General features: G+C 44.8%; 1 protein-coding gene across 1 annotated transcript in view; it reads right to left on the bottom strand.

The window, feature by feature from the left end:
• triob (trio Rho guanine nucleotide exchange factor b) overlaps positions 1–25,000 on the bottom strand; it is an 87,727-nt gene that overhangs the window by 23,151 nt on the left and 39,576 nt on the right. The window contains exons 16-33 of the mRNA XM_063199961.1: positions 21,766–21,932; positions 19,285–19,404; positions 18,067–18,258; positions 16,954–17,103; positions 16,410–16,524; positions 15,422–15,537; positions 15,075–15,197; positions 14,165–14,359; positions 13,590–13,705; positions 8,352–8,418; positions 7,894–8,003; positions 7,107–7,176; positions 5,906–5,995; positions 4,781–4,873; positions 4,159–4,270; positions 3,267–3,457; positions 2,742–2,840; positions 1–4 (exon numbers count right to left, since the gene is read on the bottom strand). The exon at positions 1–4 is cut by the window's left edge and continues 133 nt beyond it. Of these exons, the coding sequence (XP_063056031.1) occupies positions 1–4; positions 2,742–2,840; positions 3,267–3,457; positions 4,159–4,270; positions 4,781–4,873; positions 5,906–5,995; positions 7,107–7,176; positions 7,894–8,003; positions 8,352–8,418; positions 13,590–13,705; positions 14,165–14,359; positions 15,075–15,197; positions 15,422–15,537; positions 16,410–16,524; positions 16,954–17,103; positions 18,067–18,258; positions 19,285–19,404; positions 21,766–21,932 (2,130 nt within the window). The remainder of the gene's footprint in view (positions 5–2,741; positions 2,841–3,266; positions 3,458–4,158; positions 4,271–4,780; positions 4,874–5,905; positions 5,996–7,106; positions 7,177–7,893; positions 8,004–8,351; positions 8,419–13,589; positions 13,706–14,164; positions 14,360–15,074; positions 15,198–15,421; positions 15,538–16,409; positions 16,525–16,953; positions 17,104–18,066; positions 18,259–19,284; positions 19,405–21,765; positions 21,933–25,000) is intronic.

The following is a 25,000-nucleotide window of genomic DNA, read 5'->3' on the forward strand; positions in this document are numbered from 1 at the left end:
TGGCCTGGGGACAACACACACACAAAATGCAACACACAGTCATCAATACAGCCATGAGTGAGGGAGTGAGTGTGAGTGTGAGTGTGAGTGTGAGTGTGAGTGAGTGAGTGAGTGAGTGAGTGAGTGAGAGAGAGAGAGAGAGAGAGAGAGAGAGAGAGAGAGAGAGAGAGAGAGAGAGAGAGAGAGAGAGAGAGCGAGAGAGAGAGAGAGAGGAGAGGAGAGGAGAGGAGAGGAGAGGAGAGGAGAGGAGAGGAGAGGAGAGGAGAGGAGAGGAGAGGAGAGGAGAGGAGAGAAATGTGTAGGTGTAGCATCTGTTATGCTAAGGACCTTTTAAACAGTCACTCAACTACGCAGGACTTCCTACAAAGACACACACACACATAGAGAGCACATGGGTTTGTGTCTGTGCACTGTGTGACGGTACGTCTGAGTGAGGGAGCAAAGAAAGGACAAACATATAAAGTATATCACATGTACTACTTTGTACATCATACATCAGTACAGAGCTGGAGGGCTTTAGAAATAAACCAACAACATCCACGGTATACCCATGAGGCCCAGACTCCTTAGACATGGAGTCCCTCTCATTGCACGCCTGCCCTGACAAACACAAAGGACCCCCCCCCCCATCCTCTCCATCCTCTCCAGCACCATGGGGACAAAAGAAGGGTAGCCAAAGGCCTTACGTAACTCCCAGCCTGAACACTATAACCCACTCCAATAACACTTAGACATAAGACTGACGTAATGGCTCGCCAGTCAAGACGGTGGGAAGGAGGGAGGATGGGAAGAATGACATGGCAGCCATGTTTAGTAATGAGCAGTATAACTGTTTGATACAATTCATACTGTTCTACACACTATATAGTTTAATGCCACACAGTTTTAAGTGGATGTATTTGTAATTTCCCCATCACTGCCCACCCACTCCCCTTATACACACACTTAAAGGTGCACTGTGTAGGATGATGGCCAGAGTAGGTATTGCAACTATGCTGCTCATTGAAGCTGTGCTGCCTCTTGTCAAATTTGATGTTTTCTTGAATATTTACTAAATATTAACTAAAAAGCTAAAACATGTCTATTTCTGGAATTTCAAAATGGCGGAGATGGAGAACCTCCTTTTCATGTATGAAAAAGTGTAATTTTCCCAGTCATAATTAATACTTAGAATTTGACAGTGGTGGTAAGTATTCATGGAAAAGGTAAAATTTGTGAATGGGCAGCATGAATTCTTATTATGCACTTCTTAAATATTACACAGTGCACCTTTGAGCACACTACAGACAGGCGACTCTAATTTCACGGCATGTTTTACTTCCAGTATTTCTATACATGTAACAAATAAAACTATTTCCATCTTTGTATCCTTGACAGAATTTGCCTTCAGCCGCCATCTTGCCTGTGTACCAGTCATAGGGGAGGCTATGTCCCTCCACTGCTGACTGCTAATGCTGTTGCTTTGCTGACGCCAAGGTCACTCTCCTACAAAGGCCCTTGAGACGCAGGGAGATGGCGACTGGCTGAGCTAGAGCATGAGTCACTGACGTTGTCATCCCATCGCCTGGCTTTGTTTCCCTCCATGGCGGTTGTTTTACACGAGACACAGCATGAATGACGCAGCATGGAGGAGAGGTGCGTTGGACTGTACTGTAGGTGTGATACAAGGCGTGTGGCGTGTTGGATAATCATGGGAGAGTGGAATAATTATGCAGCACTTGTTGCAATGTTCTTCGTTTGACTCATTTCATTTCTTGGTTAGATGAATGGATGAATGAATCTATATCCATGATATCTGATTTTTTATTTCGCTTTTTATTTCAGAGGGACACTTATCACTTCAGTATACTTCACTTCTCGGGAAAGTGACTAGCCTGGCTATTCCCATCTCAATATCCATCTACCCAATCATGGATGTAGTGTGTGGGGTGGATGGTAGGGACATGTCCATACCACTTCTGTGATTCTTAAAGTGTCCCCACCACTTCAGAACACATACAAAATGTTAACTCTGGAGACAATGGGTCAATTTGAAACGGAAGGCAGTGACTCGATGACTCTCCTCCTACATAAACAGGTCACTGATCCGATAGGTGAAGTTGGCTGATGAGGCAGCCGTTAAGAACGGCACTAACGAGTGCACTGCCTTGCGCATTTGATGTTACGGTGATTCTATGGCGGGAGTTACGTTCATCACGTTAGCGCATGCTATTTGAACAGTGAATGATCGTCAGATGGCGGAATCGTAAAATAGGCTATAAATAGACCTAGCGACAGCATATTTAGATACTACAATGTTGATTTATCCATTCGATTTTCAATATCTACATACATAAGTGTCAGAATAAAGAGTATGATAAGGTAGTAGCTTGGGTAGTAGCCATGTTTGTTTTTCAGGTTTCCGGTTGAGAGGGAGGTGGCGCACAGCATGTTGGGTACCAAGGCAGCGAAGTCAGCATCTGATACTGAACTCAAATATCCCCGGTACGCCCAGAAATGCAGTCAACTGCCAAGGGAGGAAATAAAGCAATTTCTCACCATTGTACCCAATGATAGTTTGACATCCGTACACACACAGGAACACTCTCTTTTTCACACATACATACATACATACACGCATGCGCGCGCGCACACACACACACACACACACACACACACACACACACACACACACACACACACACACACACACACACACACACACACACACACACACACACACACACACACACACAGCTCACCTTGAGAACGATCTTATCAGAGGCCTGACTCCTTCCTGCCCAGAGGGCGAATTTACACGTGTCTCCATCCACATGCTCCGTCACACCCAGCTCACAAGTCTGAGAGGAGGAATAGGAGAGAGAGAGGAGGAGGGAGAGAGAGAGAGAGAGAGAGAGAGAGAGAGAGAGAGAGAAAGAAAGAAAGAAAGAAAGAAAGAAAGAAAGAAAGAAAGAAAGAAAGAAAGAAAGAAAGAAAGAAAGAAAGAAAGAAAGAAAGAAAGAAAGAAAGAAAAAAGAAAGAATAAGCCGGCGTGTATAAGCCGGCAGTGTGTGTGTGTGTGTGTGTGTGTGTGTGTGTGTGTGTGTGTGTGTGTGTGTGTGTGTGTGTGTGTGTGTGTGTGTGTGTGTGTGTGTGTGTGTGTGTGCGTGCGCGCGCATGTGTGTGTGCACACGCGTGTGTGTGTGTGCTTGTCCATGTGACTCTGCAGGTAAGTGAGTGTGAGCGTACTGCACGTGCATGGCATGCGCATGTCTGTGCAGGCGTACCATGAGCTTGCTCTTGTACTGGTACTTGCTGCGGCCGGCGTTGTCCTTGACCTCCTTGCTGAAGACCAGGGCCATCTCAAAGAGGAAGAGGTGGCGCTCGCGGCCCTTGCGGATCAGGGACTTGGAGTCCCACACCTGGAAACTCTCCTGCACCACCAGCTCCCCCTGGGACTCCAGACTCTCAGGGAAGCCTGTGGGGAGGGAGAGAGAGAGAGAGAGAGAGAGAGAGAGAGAGAGAGAGAGAGAGAGAGAGAGAGAGAAACAAAGACAGAGTGTGAGAGATAGATAGTGTCAGAGAGATGCATAAAAAGGTAGAGAGAGGAGAGAGAGAGAGAGAGAGAGAGAGAGAGAGAGAGAGAGAGAGAGAGAGAGAGAGAGAGAGAGAGAGAGAGAGAGAGAGAGAGAGAGAGAGAGAGAGAGAGAGAGAGAGAGAGAGAGAGAAGGAAGAGAAAGGGATAAAAGAGGAAGTGTATAAAGGTCAAATTATGTAAAAATACTACTATGTACTGTAAGTGGTGAAACAGGGAAGGCCCTAGATACACACGGGCACTGTTTCTCAAAACTAGAAAAGTGTCATTTAAGGTAAGCTCGCCCTCTGATCTTCAAAAGCGATTACTGTAACAAAGAGGTTTTTTTTCGATAATCAACATGACGATCAGTACTAAGCTGCTATGTTAGCAGGGGACGGTGGTTCGGAATTCATGGCGTTCAGTGTAGAATTTTTTTAGCAGGATGAAATTGCTCCCACTCTGTTGAACTGCCCCACAGAACACATTTTCTTTGGTTACCATATTGAGAATCTTTGGCTATGTTGTGCCTGGGTGGGGAGTGGGGCTAACCTTATCTTGAGTACTGTCTGTTTATTTGATTGACAGATGTCGTGGCCACTTACCTTCCAACATGCTGAGGTGCATGGCGTCATTTGCTCTCTTGGGCACACTGAGCATGACTTCCAGGCCATCTTTAATCTCTCCTTTACCCTCCTCACAGCAGCCCAGCAGGTCCTGAGGAACACACACACACACACACACACACACACACACACACACACACACACACACACACACACACACACACACACACACACACACACACACACACACACACACACACACACACACACACACACACACACACACACACACACACGTGTGATGCCGTTCACTTGTGCCATAAAAACTGTACATCAGCTGTCAAGTGGCAAATATTTTTTCTGAATTTCATACACATGCAAGAACACACACGCACACACACATGCACACACACACACACACACACACACACACACACACACACACACACACACACACACACACACACACCCCCACACCCACACCCACACACACACACACACACACACACACGTCATACGCACACACACACACACACACACACACACACACACAACACACACACTCACACACACACACACACACACACACACACACACACACACACACACACACACACACACACACACACACACACACACACACACACACACACACACACACCTTGAGCAGCAGCTGGTACTTGGTGATCCTCTGCACGGGTTTGATGAGGTATGAGGAGATGGAGTTGGGCAGCCTGTGTCTCTGCTGAATCTCCTGTTGAGGACAGGGAGGTACCATATGTTGAGAAACATTGAGCGCTGTTACATGCAAAGAGTTCTCCTCTTCTAAAAGTTTTCCTTTTCTTGGAAGTATTCATTTTAGGCACAAGTCATGCTAACTCTTCATTCATTACGAATGGGGTCGATAGATATTGTACTGTATGTGTATATTACATGTACAACCTAATTTTACTGCCACTGTTTTTGCTGGCCTAAATATTAAAATAAAAGGTGGAATATACTGTGATATGACATGTCAACCCTGATATGCTCTTGCCTCATGGAACAAAAGACTTGAAATGAATAGAACTGATTCCATTAGCCGATTTTAATTCCAGGATGAGAACCCCCTTTACCCCCTTGTAAAAGAGATTTTTAATCTCAACAGGTCCATTTTCCTGGTAATATAAAGCTCACATAAAAAAACACTTCTTCTTCCCTGTCTCCTTTCCTTCAGGAAGAAAATATGTCTTGGCTCATGTGTGCCTGTGCCACCTGCCATTAGGCCACCTTAATAACTGCCAACCACTGCCACCTACACTTGTGTCATTGCCACTTGCACTAACTGCATGTTCTTTTACGTGTTTGAGGTATGCCAGCACACTTGGGCAACCCCTTACAACACATTTCATATTCTGAGATGATCTGTCACCTTTTCACAATGGTAAACAAGATGCTCTGCTTGTCATTAACCCCTTTGAGTGCCGTTCATGTGCTTTTCAAAAGTACATGGCGAATGTTACAGCATGTCTGTTGCCTGAAATACATATTGGGGACGTAAAAGGAGGTGTGTGACTAGCAAAATGTTTCGTAGTTGGAATAAATAGATAGCCTACACAAAAAATGCCTGTGTTCATTTCACCGCACATTTGACAAAAAAACCTGATGTTAGTGACCATGGCTTCCATACACATACAGGAAGACTGTGACCAGTTCTGTTATGGCAGTTACTCACGTTTCACAACAAACCTTCCTGTGTACCATTCTGGATAGTGATGGGTAGTGTAATGTAGTAGGCAATACTTACATCAAAGTAAGTGCCAGCATGTTCCACGATGAGTTGTGTTGAGTCTGGCTTGTTCTTACAGTAATGAACATACATCTGGAATTTATCAGCCTGAACAGAGGGAATACATAATGATACAGCTTTAAAACACACATCTGCAATGGACAATGAAAACATGTAAAGTTGACAAACAGTCTAACCAAACCCAATAACACAGACAAATACTACAGCAAGTAGTAGTAGTACTGTAGTAGTAGTAGTAGTAGTGCTTCATGTGCCAAAAATGTTTCAGCTCTCAATTTAAACTACCGTAAATGAAATGCAGTGTTGTATGTATGACATGAGCCCTCTCTAGAGGCTAAAATTGAGAAGTGCCAGTAGGCCCACTCTGTAGAGCGGCAGAAACCAATACCAACTTGTGGTTGAAAACTAAATTGGAACAACAACCTTGTACACAGCGATAAAATAAAAAAACATAGCATTCTATTTAACATGCAGAACTACTAGCTTTAGCTCTCTGTCTGTTGCCTCCTCCTATCTAGAACATTATGTGGTCAACCTTAGTGTACTATCATTTCCTGTCCATCTCTTCTACGGTATCTAATTACAAGCAACGTATGTGTCAAGTGACAGAGAGGGGTAACAGGAAAATGAAACGCTTGGTGGATGTTTTATTGCTGGTTACGTTAAAAGCTTGCTTCCAGATTGATCTAAATTCCATTGTGCGTGTCAGTTCTGAACTGCATATACTTTCAGACAGCATGCATACAAATATTACACTGTGTGTATGTGTCTGTGGTGTTCAAACTCATCATATCTCATCATATGCTCTGCAAATTAACTTCTCTCTTTAGATTCAAGTGCTTTGTACACAAACAAGCAGCATGATCAGTGGCTTATGAGTGAATCTAATGACAAAATGTGCTAGGACTTCAGCTTGTGTTTGTGGAGACACACATTGTTGAACATGGCTGGAGCTAAAAAAAATGACTAAGCTGAACCTCAAAGATGCTCAAAGACATAGCAAGTCTTTTGGATGCAAGGTGAAATGTTTTCCATCTTAAAAAACAAACAAAACAAAACAAAAAAACAGTCCGGTTGCTAACAACATAACTGCTTTGACTACCGTGAGCTAGATGAATGATAATCCTGACAGATGTGTATACTGCTACACGTCAGTGGTATCATATTTGTAACGGCGTCTCCATGGCAACATACATACCCATGTCACAAAGCAGTGGCCCACATCCTCTGGCAGCAGCTCGTACTTCTCCAGCTCTTTCAGAAATATACTACAGAAAAAGGAAGTACAAAATAATCAGAAACATTCTGAGAGAGAGAGAGAGAGAGAGAGAGAGAGAGAGAGAGAGAGAGAGAGAGAGAGAGAGAGAGAGGAGAGAGAGAGAGAGAGCACTTTCTGCTATACTGCAAGAAAGGATGTGAGGAAAATCTTCTTCCCCAAATTACAAAATATATACCCAAATTTCGAACGCCTCCCAGAAGCGGAAAGGATGGCGATTATACTTGGCGAAGGGCTCTCACCAGATCTTGCCGCACAATATGTGCTTGCATGCCACAAAATGAGGGACTCCAGCCACAGTAATATACAAATGTAATAATGTATAGTGTAAAAATGTAATAATAATACATACACACAGCCACACACCCTCGCACCCCCACATGCCTGTCCATATGCATGTACACACACACGCACACATACACACGCACACACGAACATGCACACACACACACACACACACACACACGCACACACACGTACATGCACACACACAAACACACATACAAACACGCAAACAGATCTTCTGTAAATGTTCACACTTTTGTTTTGCTATTTGTATGCTTTGGCAACATTGTATCATTACAGTCATGCTAATAAAGCACAATTTGAATTTGAATTTGAATTTGAATTTGAGAGAGAGAGAGAGAGAGAATGAGAGCGCTGTGGTAGAGACTGCCGTGTGTCTCAGTGGTGGTGTCTCAGTACGTACTTGTGGTGGAAGTCATAGAGGTCCTGCATGTTGCCAAAGATGATGTACTCTTTATTGACGATCCCTGGAGGGATGTCCCCCACGCCACAGCTCATCTCCCACAGGTATGTCTGAGGGACAAGCAACAACAAAAAACACACACATCAATCCCATATATAATATAATATAATATAATATAATACAATACAATACAATACAATACAATACAATACGATACGATACGATACGATATAATATAATATAATATAATATAATATAATATAATGTGTATATCTGTATGACATGTATAATAGAATAGAGTAGAGTAGAATAGAATAGAATATATCATTAGGTATAGATATAGATGGATATAGATATAATAATGTTCAAAAAAATATATTGCAAACTTATACCCATCCTCTCATTCACCTTTTGGCTTTTACCTCACACCACAAACTACCAGTCATGTTGTCACTTACGTCCATACACTCTCTCAGATCTCTGACATAGGCCTTCTCCGTCTGTAATAGTTCAGCCATGATGAAACTGTGGAGAGAGAGAGAGAGAGAGAGAGAGAGAGAGAGAGAGAGAGAGAGAGAGAGAGAGAGAGAGAGAGAGAGAGAGAGAGAGAGAGAGATATGCAATACCTTGTCTTTGTTTATTTTTATCAAATTAGTCATTATGCAATATTATGCTCATTCGTTCTTAGAAGAAAGGGTAAACAGATTTTGCATCAGTAAAACAAAGACGACTGAAACTGTGCATAACATTAGCATTAATTAACAATGATAAAAAGGGCAATGAGCTCCGGTTTGTTTATCAAAAGAGATGTGTGCACAGCAGGCTGTTGGTGTTTATCCTCCGTTTCAGCACTGCTGCCCTAGTTTGGCAGTGTGTCAGTATAAGAGTGCTTGCTAAAGGCTGTGCCAGTGTCGGTGTCAGGCTAGTAAAGGATTACCATAGCAGGAGGATGCAGTATGCCGCTGGTGCACTAGTGCTAAAGGCTTTTAGAACAGCACTATGCCAACAGCACTTAAAAGTTTTGGGCACAGCACTGTGAGTGTAACTAACGGGGCAGTATGTTAATGCCTATTGTGTGACGGATGCTCAGTGTGACAGTACTGTAAAGTAGTGTCAAAGGCTCGTGTGACACTAGCATGGGTGCCGCTAGGGGTAGGGTGACCAGACGTCCGGTTTTCCCAGGACATGTCCTACATTTGAGACCTAAAAAAATGTCCGGGGGGAATTTCATAAATGTCAGGGATTTTGTTGGACTGCCTGAAATATAGACCTAGGCTAATTCATCTGCACTGTAATTTTCACTCCGTTCCATTTGACTCCACTCCAGGTTTCTCTCTACCGTTCACAAATTAGTCACGCCCTTCTCGTCAAATCTAGCCACTTCGCACCGTGTGTCCGAAAGAAGTAGCCGACTAACCAGTGCGCCCCATGTTTACAAGCGAAAGCGCATCTGTGGAGTTGAAAAAAAATCCCGCGTGTGAAGCCAGGAAGGCCTATGAAGGTAATCTAACACAGGAGTAAGCCCACCAAATCCATCATTTAGGGAGGTACAAGTTTTGTTCCACCTTGTCACAAGACTTAGCCTAAAAATTCTTTCATGATCTGACATTTCCAAGTTATTTGCAAAAGCAATTTCTCGGAGCTAGAAGGACTCATTCCTGAGTTAAGAAATTAAGCTTCTTCTTCATCAGCTTCTTCTTCTGTCTATTGCCTTTGCAGTTATTGATAACGCTGTATGGGTTATCTTATTAAGTAAGGGTTAACGTTCGGCGAGAAGGTCGCTACCGTGGAATAGCAGCACGACAGAGAGAATCTTTAGACCCCGACGCGGAGCGAAGTGCTGCTATTCCACAAAGCGACCGACTCGCCGAAAGTTAACCCGCTTATTATATGGATATACTTAAATGATTCACACATGGCGGGGACATTTCTTTAGACCTATTTAATGTTAAGATTGTTGCTGCGCAAAACAAAACAGTGCCGTTGTGGAACACCGCTAGGCAACAGCTAGGTAGCCAGGACAACAGGTGTTGTCTATCACAGCAGCTGATTAGAGTGACAAAAGACCGGACCCCTGCGGAGTGATATGAAACATTCGCTTTAGCCACTGACTTGTATACAAGCCAGTGGCTTTAGCAGTGAACGTCTTGTTGCCATTGACAGCGGTAGCCAGGACAACGGGTGCTGTCTATCACAGCAGCTGATTAGAGTCTTGTTGAAAAGTCGCTTTAGCAGTGAAAAGTCTTGTTGCCATTGACAGCGGTCTGTTATAGCCCAACCCGTCCGTTATCGAAAAATAACAGACGTCCGAACGTTGGGGAGCCCCGTTGAAATGAATGGAGCATTCGACAGATGACGTCACAACCATATAATAATGGTAGTTAAAACTCCAGTTCCTCTCTTAATGGCTGCAGTGCCCATTGCTAATCTCTGAGCACCATGCCACTACAAATAGCCTAGCTAAATAGGCCTAATGGATGACAGTGGAGGGGTAAATTGTGAGGTGTCTTATAAACATATTAAGCCTAAAATGTAGCCTAATAGAACTTCATTATCAATTCGGTTGAAAACCACAAATGTTGTGTTTTTTATATTTAGTTTCCAATGGTATATAGCCTAATGCTGTTCATCCTTGTGGGGAATGGCTGAGATGGGCCTACATGATGGTGAATCTATTTTTAAAAACCTGATGCAGAAATTAGAATAGGCCTATGAAATTGAGCTGCATTGTTATGCTGTTAAGCTACTCCAATATAGGTGTTAGGCCTACTATCTAGGATTGTAACAAAGGCACACTCTGCATCATATGATCACACAAATTATGTGATAGGCCTATAGGCGTAACTGAAGAGATTTTAATTGTCATTTATGGTAGACAAATGAATGTGCATGGCAAAAAGTTTGAGTGGCTTTTAAACAAATGACCATTTTGGATGCGTTGATACTTTATAGGCCTACTATCATACTCATACCTCATACCCATATAGGCTATATACTTTCATACCTGTAGATACACAGATACACCGATGACCCCCCCCCCCCCCAAAGTGTCCTCCTTTTTACAAACCCAAATCTGGTCACCCTAGCTAGGGGAGGAAAGATGTTACATATTCTAAGGCCCAAGCACTGACAAGGGCCCTTAAGAGGGCCCAAAAGCAATAACAGGGGCCCAAAATTCGAATCTTTCATAGGGCCCAACATTTCTGGTGGCGCCCCTGGACACTAGTATGGAAGACATTTTGATTATAAGCATGTTGGGTGATAGTTTATTTTTCTGTGGTAATTCCATGGAAGAGGTTCAGTAGCAAGCCAGGTTATGGAAGCCTTTTACCGCAGATGGGCCCTATTCCCTCTTGCAAAGCACTCAACTATATCATAACAACATTGCTATGACAATGCGGAAAGTCTTAAGTAAACGATTAAGACTTGGTCATTGCCATTTTGGTGACAATAAGGTTATAACAGAGGCTCTGCACACTAAGGGGTTAAGTTAGTGTTTCCCAACAGGGGCTCTACAGTTGGTCAGGGGGCGGATGAAGTCACTGTGACATTGGCAGGATTATGATGAGGTCAAGGGGGCACTCAAAAAAAATTGGAGAACCACTATGTTAAACGGATACGCCACCCCCAGGTCAAGTTGAGTGTTTCACCACAGCACAGTCCCAAGACTTAGAATGAGTGGGTGGAAGTGCTTTCCAGCCGGCCCAGCCACTGTCCCAATCTATCAGCACTGACCGCAGCTTCGTTTGGCGGACCGGTAGTAGCTGTAGTCTTGCTTCGCCATCTAAATGTTTCGTCCAAAGTAAATTAATTTATTAAATATTTCTTAAATTGCTTTCCGTCTGCTGTACATTCACATAGAGTGCAAATTATGGTGAAAATCAACCCCGAGGGTAAGAGTTGGTCATTTAAGTTTGGGGAGGATATTCCAATGAGGAAAAACACAGTCGAAGCACAGACAGACAGACCACCGCTGTGAGGCACAAACACCACGGTCATTGGGAAACCCTCAACCGCGGGGCCATTGGCTGAAAGGGACCAGGTATGAAAACACACTGATATGCAGTGTGACAGCAGTGTTATGTTGTCCGTGGGCGAGTGAGACCTCAGGTGACAGTAAGGATAATGGGTGACTTGTGTGTTGTAATGACACAAAATTGTAGTCTTCATTGGACAGTGTGTGACTTACTGTGACTCATCATCAGTGTGTGACTATAATGATAGAGAGTCATGGTAACTCACAGTCAGTGTATCAGAAGTGTGAGCATTTTCCTCCGATTCGCACAGGTAGATTTTTGGCTAATAAACTGATTTCTCGTGTCATGTAACCAGCATAATCAGGTTACTATCAGGTTATTGACATTATAGAAGGATAAGTAGCCAATCAAAAGCCTTAAATTCTAGCTTCGTGTCACACACTTTAGTGGAACACAGGCAACCGATTTATTCCAATAACCTGGTTATTGCAGCCATATAAACGGGCTCATTGAGGGTGCTTATATGGCCGTAATAATCGGGATATTGGAATAAACAGGTTGTTGGAGTAAAAGGTTTATATGCAGTCCGTCAGTTGCCTGTGTTCCACTAATGTGTGTGACACGAAGCTAGAATTTAAGGTTTGTGATTGGCTACTTATCATTCTAGAATGTCAATAACCTGATAATAACCCGATTATGCTGGATACATGTCTCCAGAAATCAGTTTATTAGCCAAAAACCTACCTTTGCAAATCGGATTTCTCATAAACCAATAACGGCGATAAAACGATTATGAAAACTGTTTATTCCGTTTACATGAGTGCTCGAATAAACCGGTAACTCCAAAAACCTGATCATAAACGGTTTATTGATGCGCATATAAACGGGCTCATTGTAATGTTAATGGGTATCTGATGTGCCGTGTGGCAATATGGCAAAAGTTTTAAAGTAGTTTTGGTACAGGCTTTCACTTTACAGCTGCAATGGAGGTTGCTAAGCTGTCTTGGGGGGCATTAGTCTATTTTTACTTTTTAATACTAAGGGGGGCATTAGCTTATGAGGAGATCAAGGGGCCATCTGGAGGCTGTGAGGGTTCGTGTGACTCGTATACTTTCCTGGAAGCTGACTTGTGCCAGAGACACTTTTATAGGAAGTGATGGAATTCTCTGCAGATATATTGGCTAGGCCTCGGGGATGCTATTTCAGATTAGTAAGTCCATGAGTACATAAGAGTGAATGGTAGAAACAGGAGTGGGACAACTGGGCGATACACAACTCATATGATTGGAATCGCAATGAAAAACAGATTACAATGGTCTTATAATGACCATATATATGAAAGTAACACTGTACGCTGTTCTCCTTGAAGCCAATTTCAAACTGCACATGCGCAGGCAAACCAACCGACGAGGAATGAGCAGTCGCAAAATCAAAAGTTTGCGTTTGCAGCAATATTATTGGATCAATGACAGAGTAACTCAGCAAGCAATTCACTCTTGTCGCCGGATAGGCGGGAGATGTGCAGGCACGCACCATGTTGACGTACGAATTGACCCCGTTCAATTCTATGGACACTTTCTTGAGTGTTTCTTCTCCTCCTGTAAAAGTGTCTCTGCTTGCACCACCCCTCATTGAGCTTGTGTAACGGATATGCAGTATGGCAATAGGATAATACTTTTAATTGTTCAGTGTATGTGATTGGTTAGCGTGACTGCTTACTCTTTCCGGCGTGCTGACTTGCGCTTCTCCTCGTTGAGCTCGTGTGCGGCCTCCCTCAGCTTGACCTCTGACCCCGAGGCACTGGTGGGCGTCAGCTCCAGCTGCACGTCTTCATTCTGGGGACAAGACACCACGTGTGTGACCGACATGCAGTAGTACATACATCCCTAAACGTACACATCACACGCACACACGCACGCACACACGCACACACACACACACACACACACACACACACACACACACACACACACACACACACACACACACACACACACACACACACACACACACACACACACACACAGCTGGGCATCAGCATCAGTTGCACGTCTTAACTCTGGGGAAGGAATAACATCACATCACTCAGGGCCTATACTTTTGCACACTTGCAAACACACACATACAAAGACACACATACACACAAACACAGCTTTGACTATGCTAGTTTTCTTGGACGAGAGGCCTTGTGACTTCTGCAGCAGACCACACACGCAGGCACACACACATGCACACACATGCACAGTCACTCACACACACCCTGTGCACACACTCTCTCTCTCTCTCTGTCTCACCAAGCTAGTCGTCTCGGACGACAGACCCAGCGACTCCTCCAGGGCGGCCCCTCGTATCTCCAGCCGCAGCCAGAACTCGCTGTGGCGATGCTCCACCAGCCCCGCCCACTTCTGGATCTCTGCCGTGTGGGCGTGGCCTTTCTCCCGGAAGCCGTCGGCCAGCTGCAGCAGCACGGCCACGCGCTCACGGTTCTGCTGCTCAGGGGGGTCAGAGGGCAAAGAGTAAAGGTTAAGGGGTAGATGTCACACAGGTTATGAGAGAATATGATCACTCACAGTATTTTTTTGTAGGTGCATAAGTAAAGATCAGGTCAAAATTCAAATGGCAGAGTAGAAAGTGAGTACAGAGGACAGACTTTCAGAGTGAATGTGATTTCAATGTGTGGATGTGTGTATGCATGTTATGGTAAAGACGTGCACAGATAGGGATGAGGTGGTGCTAAAGCATCTGCCACTTTGCCCTACTGGACAAAAATGACCTTTTTGAAAGTTCCTTTATTTATTTACAGTTACATTTTTTTTGTCACAATGTACTGTGGTTCATGTTGACATTATCACCTAAAAATGCTTGGTGATTAAAAGTGTGCGATAATAATGCCCCGGATAGCATATATGGCCTCTATACATTAGTAAGGCAAATGGAAGTTACACACGACCACCCCCACACCCCGAAATGTCTGTGCACGCCACTGTGTGCGTGTTCACTGTGTGTCTTTCTCTGTGAATACGTTCTAACAAGGCCTACAATGCCTTTTGAAAGCACAACTCTATTCTCCAACCATACAAGTTCAAAGTGCTTAGGGCAGAGGTTAAAAGTGAACATGATTTGGACATGATAATGCATGGGTGTGAGTTCAAGTAGGGCTACTATACATGCTGTTGGTGTGTGTGTGTACGGTATGTATTTTACCTTTGCTGTGAGGTGAAACTCCTCATGTTCTGTGAGCAGTTGTCGTGTGTGTTGTAGACTTGAGCCCATGGAGGCGTGTGTGGACAGGTAGAACTCTCCTGTGTCATGGAGCCAGTCCAGCAGCTATGGAGGACAGCAACATGATCATGAGTCACTGTGTGTTTGAGATGGGGTGTGTGTGTGTGTGTGTGTGTGTGTGTGTGTGTGTGTGTGTGTGTGTGTGTGTGTGTGTGTGTGTGTGTGTGTGTGTGTGTGTGTGTGTGTATGTGTATGTGTGTGTGTCTGTGTGTGTGTGTGTGTGTGTGTGTGTGTGTGTGTGTGTGTGTGTGTTTATCACTGGTACTAACCTGTTTAGCGGTGCGCTCAAACATGACATACTGATGGCACTGGTCCAGCCTCCTCTTCCTCAGGGTCCAGAAGTGCAGAACTCGGTTCTCTCTCTGGAGCAGTTCACTCAGGATAGCTTCACACACACACACACACACACACACACACACACACACACACACACAAACAAACACACACACACACACACACACACACACACACACACACACACACACACACACACACACACACACACACACACACGCACACACACACACACACACACACACACACACACAAACACACACACAAACATACATACAAGCACACACACACACACATGCACACAGACACACATTAGCTTTGATTGAACACAAGACAGAAAGATGACAACATTTATAGTGATGTATAAAAAAATAACTGTGTCAAGTAGGTGAGAATTTAGACTCCATGGCCCAATCCTCAATCTGCAATTCTAATTCTTTACTTCATCATATAGCATGTAGAGAACAAAAACATGTCATTCTGAAAACTACTGTATGTGCAGTGCAATTGAGAACATTTTAGATACAGTCTATGAGAAAGAGTAGAGTAGAGTAGAATAGAATAGAATAGAATAGAATAGAATAGAATAGAAGAAAATTCTATGTAGATCATAACGTAGTGCAGTGGTTCCCAAACTTTTTCAGAGGGGACCCCTTTTTGATCTTCAGAACATTTTCGCGACCCACCATAGTCTTAGCCTAGCAATGGATTTCTAACAATATTAGCATACAAACTATAAATGGAAAATCCATTAATAGCTTGCATGCTGATATTGCTAGAATTCTGTGTATTTCCAGTTCTTATGCAATGTCCCTTTGGCCGCGACCCCCCGTCAGTACCTGTGCGACCCCCCCTAGGAGTCCCAACCCCCAGTTTGGGAACCACTGACGTAGTGTACAGTGCATGTGAACATTTTAGAGGCAGCCGATGAGGTAAGGTAGGAGGAAGTGAACGATGACGTACTCCTGACTTGCTTCTGGGTGTCTGTGCAGTGGGCGGGCTCAGAGGGCAGGTGCAGACTGCAGCGCTGCAGGTACTTCAGGAAGACATCTGCATTTCGCCTGGCCAATGTGCACGCCTGAGGACAAATCGGAGTCAATCAATCACTAGACTGACAGGGGAAATAGCCAATCATTGTCATTGTGTCAGATAAACGCAAAGGTATCTAATCAGCCTAAATTTGACATCAACTGACTTACAATAAAATTTAATTTATGTATTATAATTTACAATAATGTAATATAAAATACCCTACAAAAACAAAAGTAGAAACTACCTAATTTTGCAAAACTGATAAAAACATTTTTGCATTTATTTGGAAATCTTTTCTAAAGATATTTGAAAGCAATTATATATATAAAATACATTTGGTAACTTCATTGGGGCAATTGAAAATGGAGTATCTGATGTGATTTTTCTTGACTGAATTAAATAAAAGAGGACACGAACAGCAACATACAAAAGGGTGGGGAAATAGAGGGCAGTTTCCATGGCAACATTTTGGTACCTTCAGGAAGGCTTCCTTCTGCTCCAGGTGTTTGCTGATCATGGGGGTCACATGATCACTCTCGGAGGTGGGACCTAGTTTGTCTCCGCCCCCACACCAGTCCTCCTCATGCTGATACTCCTCCTCTAAGCTCTCCAGCACACCACACACCTGACAGACACACACACACACACACACACACACACACACACACACACACACACACACACAGAGAAACACACACACACACACACGCACCCACAAACACACGCACGCACGCACACATGCACGCACCCACACATGCATGCACCCACACACACACACACACCCAAAGATATTAAACAACATGGAAGATTAGTTCACTACACAAGCTCTCACACATTCATCGGACACCTTCCATTTAAATTGATGTAAACCGACAAAATTGTGTCTGCCAAGCAAGTAATGATGAATGAAGGAAGCGAATGACAGCACTCTTCAGATTGTTCTCTGTTTATTCGCCTATGAAAGGTTTCGGGCAGAGCCCTTCTTCAGCGTGTAATGCGTTCGTAGGCGAATAAACAGAGAAAAATCCTGAGTCCAGAGTGCTGTCCTTTGCTTCCTTCATTCATCATTATATTATGTGGGATTCAGCACCCAGTTATAATCTGTATTAAACAGCCTGCGTTAGTGTGAGCACGTCTCCTTTACTTGACAAGCAAGTAACAAATCTTTAACCTGGTTCTCAGGCTACCAACCACCTGGAACATTGTCAATCGCTTAGCTCTGGAAAGGAGTGGGTGTGTTCAAAACTGCTCGAACCTGATTGGAGAATTCACGTGGCTTTCTTTAATCACGTACTACTTCAATCACTGACTTGTATATAACCCGCCCCGCGATTCTGATTGGACAGGCTGTGAAATTTCTGATTCCGTTCGGGCTCGTCTAAGATTTCCAAACCCTCCTGTGAGCTCACGAAGTTGAGCAGAAATGCACGAAGGGAATCTGACAGATGTACAAACACACACACACACAGGCACGCAAGCTTGCACGTACATGTCACACACATACACACAATGAGCACATATCACCTGCATGTACTCATCAAACACACACGTAGTAGTACACACACACACACACACATCACACACACACCTGTTCGGAGGTCTTGTAGAACGCTACAGCGGCGTTGACGAGTTTGAGGCGGTCTTCCATCTTGAGCATGAGCTGCTGCCAGTGGGCGGCCACACTCTCTGCGCACTCTCGAATAAGCTCCGCCTCCCCATGCTCGGCCAATAGCAGGGCCTCCGCCTGCTGCTGCACCTGCAGTGCCATCTGGTGGGTTTTCTGGGAAGCGTAACAGTATGACAAAGATGCGTTTTGTAAAAATTGGTTGCACAGACAGTAAATATATATGCCAAGGTTATTAGGTTATCTAGTCAGAATGTATGGAATAGCAGCCGACGAGGTGTCCCGATATCAAGGGAAATAATGGACGGGGCCGAGGGTTCTAAAAGCCCGACGGCGCAGTCCATTTTCCCTTGATATCGGGACACCTCGAAGGCCGCTATTCCGCTTATCACCCGGTTACCAGCATTTAAGTATTAATTTATTAATATGTTGATCTAAGGCTTCGTGAGAAAGTAGATTAACCACTGCGCTTGGTACGTTGCTATGGGCACCACTTCCTAATCTAGTGAGACGCGCCTCTATCGGAGGCAGGTAAGGATGCGTGCGGAACGTTGGGGTGACTTGACAACCAAATGCGATAGAATTGACGACTGGGTTTATGACTTGACAACCAGATGCGATAGAATTAGTAACGCGGTCTTGACTAGACAACCAGATGCGATAGAACTAACGACGCGGTCTTGAATAGACAACCAGATGCGATAGAATTAGTAACGGCACTTTGCCAGAAAGTTAGAAAAGAAGCAACTTGGACGCCTGCACACCCACATGACATCATAGGTGTCCTGCTACTGGGGAATAAAGGACACTTGCTCAGCCAATCAGAAGACGTTCCGTCTGCTCATCGGGTGATAAGAAAATGTAGTGTAAAAACATTTCCTCACTAACAAGCCACGTTACTACAAGTAGTAGACCCCTTGCCGACTTCTTCCGCTGACATAATTTTCACCTTCTTTATCATTTGTCTCCAAAAATGTTGAAATGTCAAAAAAAATCCGGGGTGCTGCACCCCCTTTAAGGTTAGATTTCGTTTTGGTGTCTGGACACACAGTTTATCATTCCTTAGCTATTGTTTGGGTTAATATGAATGGAAGTCAATAGAAGGGCCCCATAAATGTATATTGGTGAGGATGTGTGTGTGTGTATGTGGTGTGTGCGTGGTGTGCGTGCGTGTGTGTGTACCTCTATTGAGTGCTGGAACTGTTCGTGTTCCCTCTGTAGCTGTTCGGCCTCCTCCAGAGAGCTGGCACTGATCACCGCAGCATTCAGCATAGACTCTCCATTCCTGATCCAACCAAGGACCTACAGTACACACACACAGTACACACACACACACACACACACACACACACACACACACACACACACACACACACACACACACACACACACACACACACACACACACACACACACACACACACACACACACACACACACACACACACACACACAGACACACACACACACACACACACACACACACACACACACACACACACACACGTGCACAAGGAAAGACATAGCAGATGTCAATGCACTGTAGTGATTAGTAAGCAGTAGCAATTACATTTCCTCGAATACTGCACAGGGTCCTCTCTCTTGGGTTCACGATACTAATGCATATTAATGCATATACACAAAGTGAAAAGACATCACTCACTTACTCACTCACTCGCTCATGGAAGGGCAGAGCAGATGTTCCTAGAATGATTTGTAAGTAGTTGCAATAACATTTCCACGAAATACATGTATGCTGCCCTGTCCTGAGTCCATGCTACTAATGCATTTAGAACACATTCACTGATAAAGTGAGGAGACACAACACAAACACAAACAAACATAAACATAAACATAAACATAAACATCAACACAAACACAAACACGATCTCTCTCTCTCTCTCTCTCTCTCTCTCTCTCTATCTCTCTCTCTCTCTCTCTCTCTCTCTCTCTCTCTCTCTCTCTCTCTCTCACACACACACACACACACACACACACACACACACACACACACACACACACACACACACACACACACACACACACACTCTCTCTCTCTTACACACACACACACACACACACACACACACACACACACACACACACACACACACACACACACACACACACACACACACACACACACACACACACACACACACACACACACATACACAAACACCCAGCTATTGGTGGGGAATGGATGAGTATAAGGAGAGAAAATGAATAAAAAAGGGCTTGAGAGTAGCTGAGCTGAGTGCATGCAGTGAGCCTTGTGTCCTACTTTGCAGGGCTGCCTGCCCAGAGGATTAATCCATCACACACACACACACACACACACACACACACACACACACACACACACACACACACACACACTGTACATGCACACGCCCACGCCCACGCCCACGCCCGCCCACACACACACACACGCACGCACGCACGCACGCACGCACGCACGCACGCACACACACACACACACACACACACACACACACAGCCTGCCTGCCTGCATGCCTGCCCTCTGTCCCTCATACACTCACACACTAACACGCACACACACCCCACTGACTTTTCTGCTCGCTATGCTGTCATTAAGGGAAAACAATTCACACAACTGTCTTTGCATTGCTGCTAATGAGTGCGATCTGGCTCATTGGTAAACAACGTGGCTACGGATACTAACGAGCTCCTAGATCACTTCATCCATCAGGCCAATGGCACCAAGGCATGCAGCGTGGAGCAAACTGGGTCTGATGCAAATCATCATGTTATGTAACGCGAGACGATTCATGCCTAGCTAAGCACTGAGCAACGCAGGGCAGAGCAGAGGGGAGTAGTAGGGAAAAGGGGAGAGCAGAGTAGAGGGGAGAGGGAAGCCTGCCAGATGCCAAGGAGGAAACACATCAGAAGTCATCAGCTGAGAGCAAAGAATGTATGTGTGAGTGTGAGTGTGAGTGTGTGTGTTGGTGTACAGACCAGAACCATTTTATATGCAGGGTTGCATGTACAGTACATCTATGGTACATGCACTTGTGCTGCGTGTGTGGGAGTAAAACTAGGTTTAGACTTCTCCTGCACTGAAGTTGACATAACCGGAACTGCACTACCAGAGAGGAGGGGGTGTTCGTAGATCTGGATTCAAGTCCACACGCCCTGGACAGTAGAGGCTGTGGTGCTTTTCCCCGCAGATAATTCAAGGACGCCGATGACGTCTGATTCTGGGACATTGCTGACCAATCAGGACCTTGCACTGTCCGCTAGCGTACCGGCCAAAGGCGGACATTTCAGCCGGGGAGAAACATACATTCAGCTCTGCAAGGTGTCCGTTCAGCTTTGCATAGGGGGACGTTGTGGCTGGTTTTTGCACAGTCGTGGTCTGCCAAGGATGAGTGTAAAACTAGCTGAAGTGGTCAACTCTGATGTGAAGCATGCGTAATATACGTATGCCAGTGGTGTGCAAACTATGGTACTCTGGGGAAATCCCTGAACCCTGCACGTGCATAGCTGTGTGTGTGTGTGTGTGTGTGTGTGTGTGTGTGTGTGTGTGTGTGTGTGTGTGTGTGTGTGTGTGTGTGTGTGTGTGTGTGTGTGTGTGTGTGTGTGTGTGCGTGCGTGCGTGCGTGCGTGCGTGCGTGTGTGTGTGTGTCTGCATTACTGTACCTGTTTGACCTGTGTCTGTAGGTGGCGTAGCTGTGCCGTCTGCTCCAGCTGTAGCCTCTGCTGCTCGGCGTTGCTGTCCAGCTCATGCTGCTTCTGCTGCAGGAAGTCCAACAGGTCCTGCACGCGAGCCGCCACGTCCACATCTCGCTCGCTCAGCAGCTCCACACCTGCAGGGGGCAGCAAAGGGGCAATACACCAGTCTGGCTGTGAAAACATCGCTACATCTGTGGTTGCACGCGCATACATAGTTGGTAAGGTATGGTAAATACACCAGCTGTACATTTACAGGACGCACAAGTACGTTAGATTGAATATAACAACAGCTCATAATAAGTCAGTTTGGTTGACTTTATCATGGAAGCGCTGTGGCTCATGAGGCTAAGGCAGTGTTAAAGGCTCTCCTAAGAAGGGGATGGGAGGGGGGCATGGGGGAGCCGCAAATGCTGTGGCTTGAGGTATGAGGCAATTTAAGGTGCAAAACTCATCCACAAATTCCTCTTTTCATGCAGTGAGAAATGCAGGGACATGGGTTAGAGTCCAGCCTGAGGTCATTTCCCTTCCTTGCTTCTCTCTCCCACCAATTTCCTGTGTTTCTCATGTTGTCCTATCATTACCAAGTCATAATAAGTGCCAAAATAGTACCTTTAAAATATATACCGGTATGTAAAATATAGAAGGTCTGGATAAAGTTGGCTACATTCCAGTTGGCTACATTAAAACCCCTTAGCGCAGCACTATGGCTCTCTGTAATGTCATTGCAATGTTGTTATGATGTACTTAAGCCTTTTCAGCAAGTGAATAGGGTCGCCGGCGACCCCTGCTGCAGTAAGAGGCTACAGTACAGTGTGGGACAAGAATAAGTCCCCAGAATCATCAAAAAGCCATTACATTTAGTCTGAATTAATAGTCAATTGAAACAAAAATGTCTCATCTGATGGCAAGGGCCACACAGTTCAATACACTATCAACTCACATAGCAATACATGGGTTTCCCATGGGTTACACAATCCCTGGCTATGCGCCCCTGGCTGCATACTCTTCAACCTCTGATTGATGGAAACTGCTGTCACTCAAAAAATGTGCTCACGTGGTTGGCTGCTTAGCATCTTGCAATGTTTGGAAACGTGAAGCCTATGTATAAATACGACTATGGTCTATCTCACAGTTCTCATAATTTTTATCACGATCAATCTGCCTTGTCACGACTGTCCATGCGCATTCATTATTGCTCTGTTTATCTAGGAAGCGGCTCTGTCATTCTGCCAGTCACATGACATGCGAGATAAAGCCACCACATCAAAGCCAAATCTCCTCAGTCATCACATGTCATAGATGGATTAGGGATGAAATAAGCAGTCCTGACTATTACGAGATGACACACACACACACACACACACACACACACACACACACACACACACACACACACACACACACACACACACACACACACAAGGATGATGCCACACACATGCAAGCCCACATATTTACATGAACTCACACTCACACTCACACTAACACACACACAAACACACTCACACAAACACACTCACACTAACACACACACACACACACACACACACACACACACACACACACACACACACACACACACACACACACACACACACACACACACACACACACACACACACAGACACACACACACACACACTCACTTTGGAATTCATGATTAATAGACATAGCCCCTGTTATAAATGTGCTGCTACCAGAGTGGGCAATGACCAAAGCTGTAATATATTGCTAGAGGCATTGTGCAATGTTGCGGTATTGAAGTACTATAGTAGTAAAGCATTTTCAACAACTACATGTATTACATCAATAGTTTCTATTGCATACATAGTGCCTTGCATAAACTCTTTCCTGCATAAATCCTAAGACCCTGGGGGAATCAACTGCAAAGATCCATAGCACAACGTTTGAACACTTGCTACACGTGCAACACTTGCTATTTGCTACAATTGCAGCACTGAGCACACATATCTACTGTGTACTGTAAACATGACCAATACCATAGCGTCGGAGCAAAGCCCAAAGCTATTAGCCTGGCATGAAATGTAAAGTCTGGCTGGCACTGAACGGCTCAGATAGCTGAGGGCTGTAGGTGGGACCAAAGCGCTGTCATTATAGTTCATTTCTCCAAACCATAGTTGCTAACTATGTTAGCTACTTTCTTGTTCTCAATGCAATTTCCCATTGGCAACTACGCTTTCCATAAACACACCCCTGTCTTGGCTAAAGCTACATGTAGTATATGACCGTAGCCATCCTGCTGTCTCCAGTCCTCCAGCCATGTCATCATGCTGCCATGCCCGCCCAAAGATTCAAACAGGGGGGTGAAAAACTTTGCCAGGCTGGGTGATCTGATTGTACACGGGACAGTACAAGAACAACTTGGCAAGCATAGAAATGCAGCTTGGTGAGTCTGTCTAGTTCACTAGGCTACTAAGCTACCCCCCAAGAGCACCCAATGCTTCTGTGTCACCACAACACCCTCCTCTGTCAGCAGCCAAAGCCCTAAAACCTTTGCCTGACGTGCACCTCTGAAGACAGCTGGGGGTGTTCCTTAATTCGCGACACACAAAAGAGCTCCGTGGGGTGGCTGGAAGGGGAGGAGGGTGTGTGTGGGAGTTGTGGAGCTCTGAGAAGAATGCATTCTGAAAGCTGCACACATTCCACGTGCTACACAATGAATGAAAGGACCACAAGATTCTTTTCCAACTCTTCAGCCCCGCCAATATGTGTGTGCTACACTCAATATCTGTCTGCTCTAATGGGAAACGTTTGATGAATTAGATTAAATCAAATTCAATCTTGCTACTGTCTCAGCATATGCCACAGGTATAAAGCAATGGTGTACGAGACAAGATGCATGTCTAATCGTTGGTGACACATGGTGTATATTCAGCATATTAAAACAAAGCAATGCACAATGCAAAACACAATAAGCACCACAGTGAATAACTGCTGACAATGCACTGTAGGCAGAAGCAAATGCACATGACGTTAAACTGTGTGCATGGTCACAGATGCACAAGCATACTCCAACCATTGGCACTACAGCATGCTGATGCATCGGCTACCAATCAGATGCAACAGTCAACATTCCTCCCTCCTCTGTTACATTGCTTGGCACTTGATACTAGTATGGCTCAACTTCTCCACCTCTCAAATCTGTCTCTTCCCCTCCATCTTCTCAAAATTATTTGACTCT

Source organism: Engraulis encrasicolus, chromosome 5 (genome assembly GCF_034702125.1).
Source record: "Engraulis encrasicolus isolate BLACKSEA-1 chromosome 5, IST_EnEncr_1.0, whole genome shotgun sequence".
Classification (NCBI taxonomy): Eukaryota; Metazoa; Chordata; class Actinopteri; order Clupeiformes; family Engraulidae; genus Engraulis; species Engraulis encrasicolus.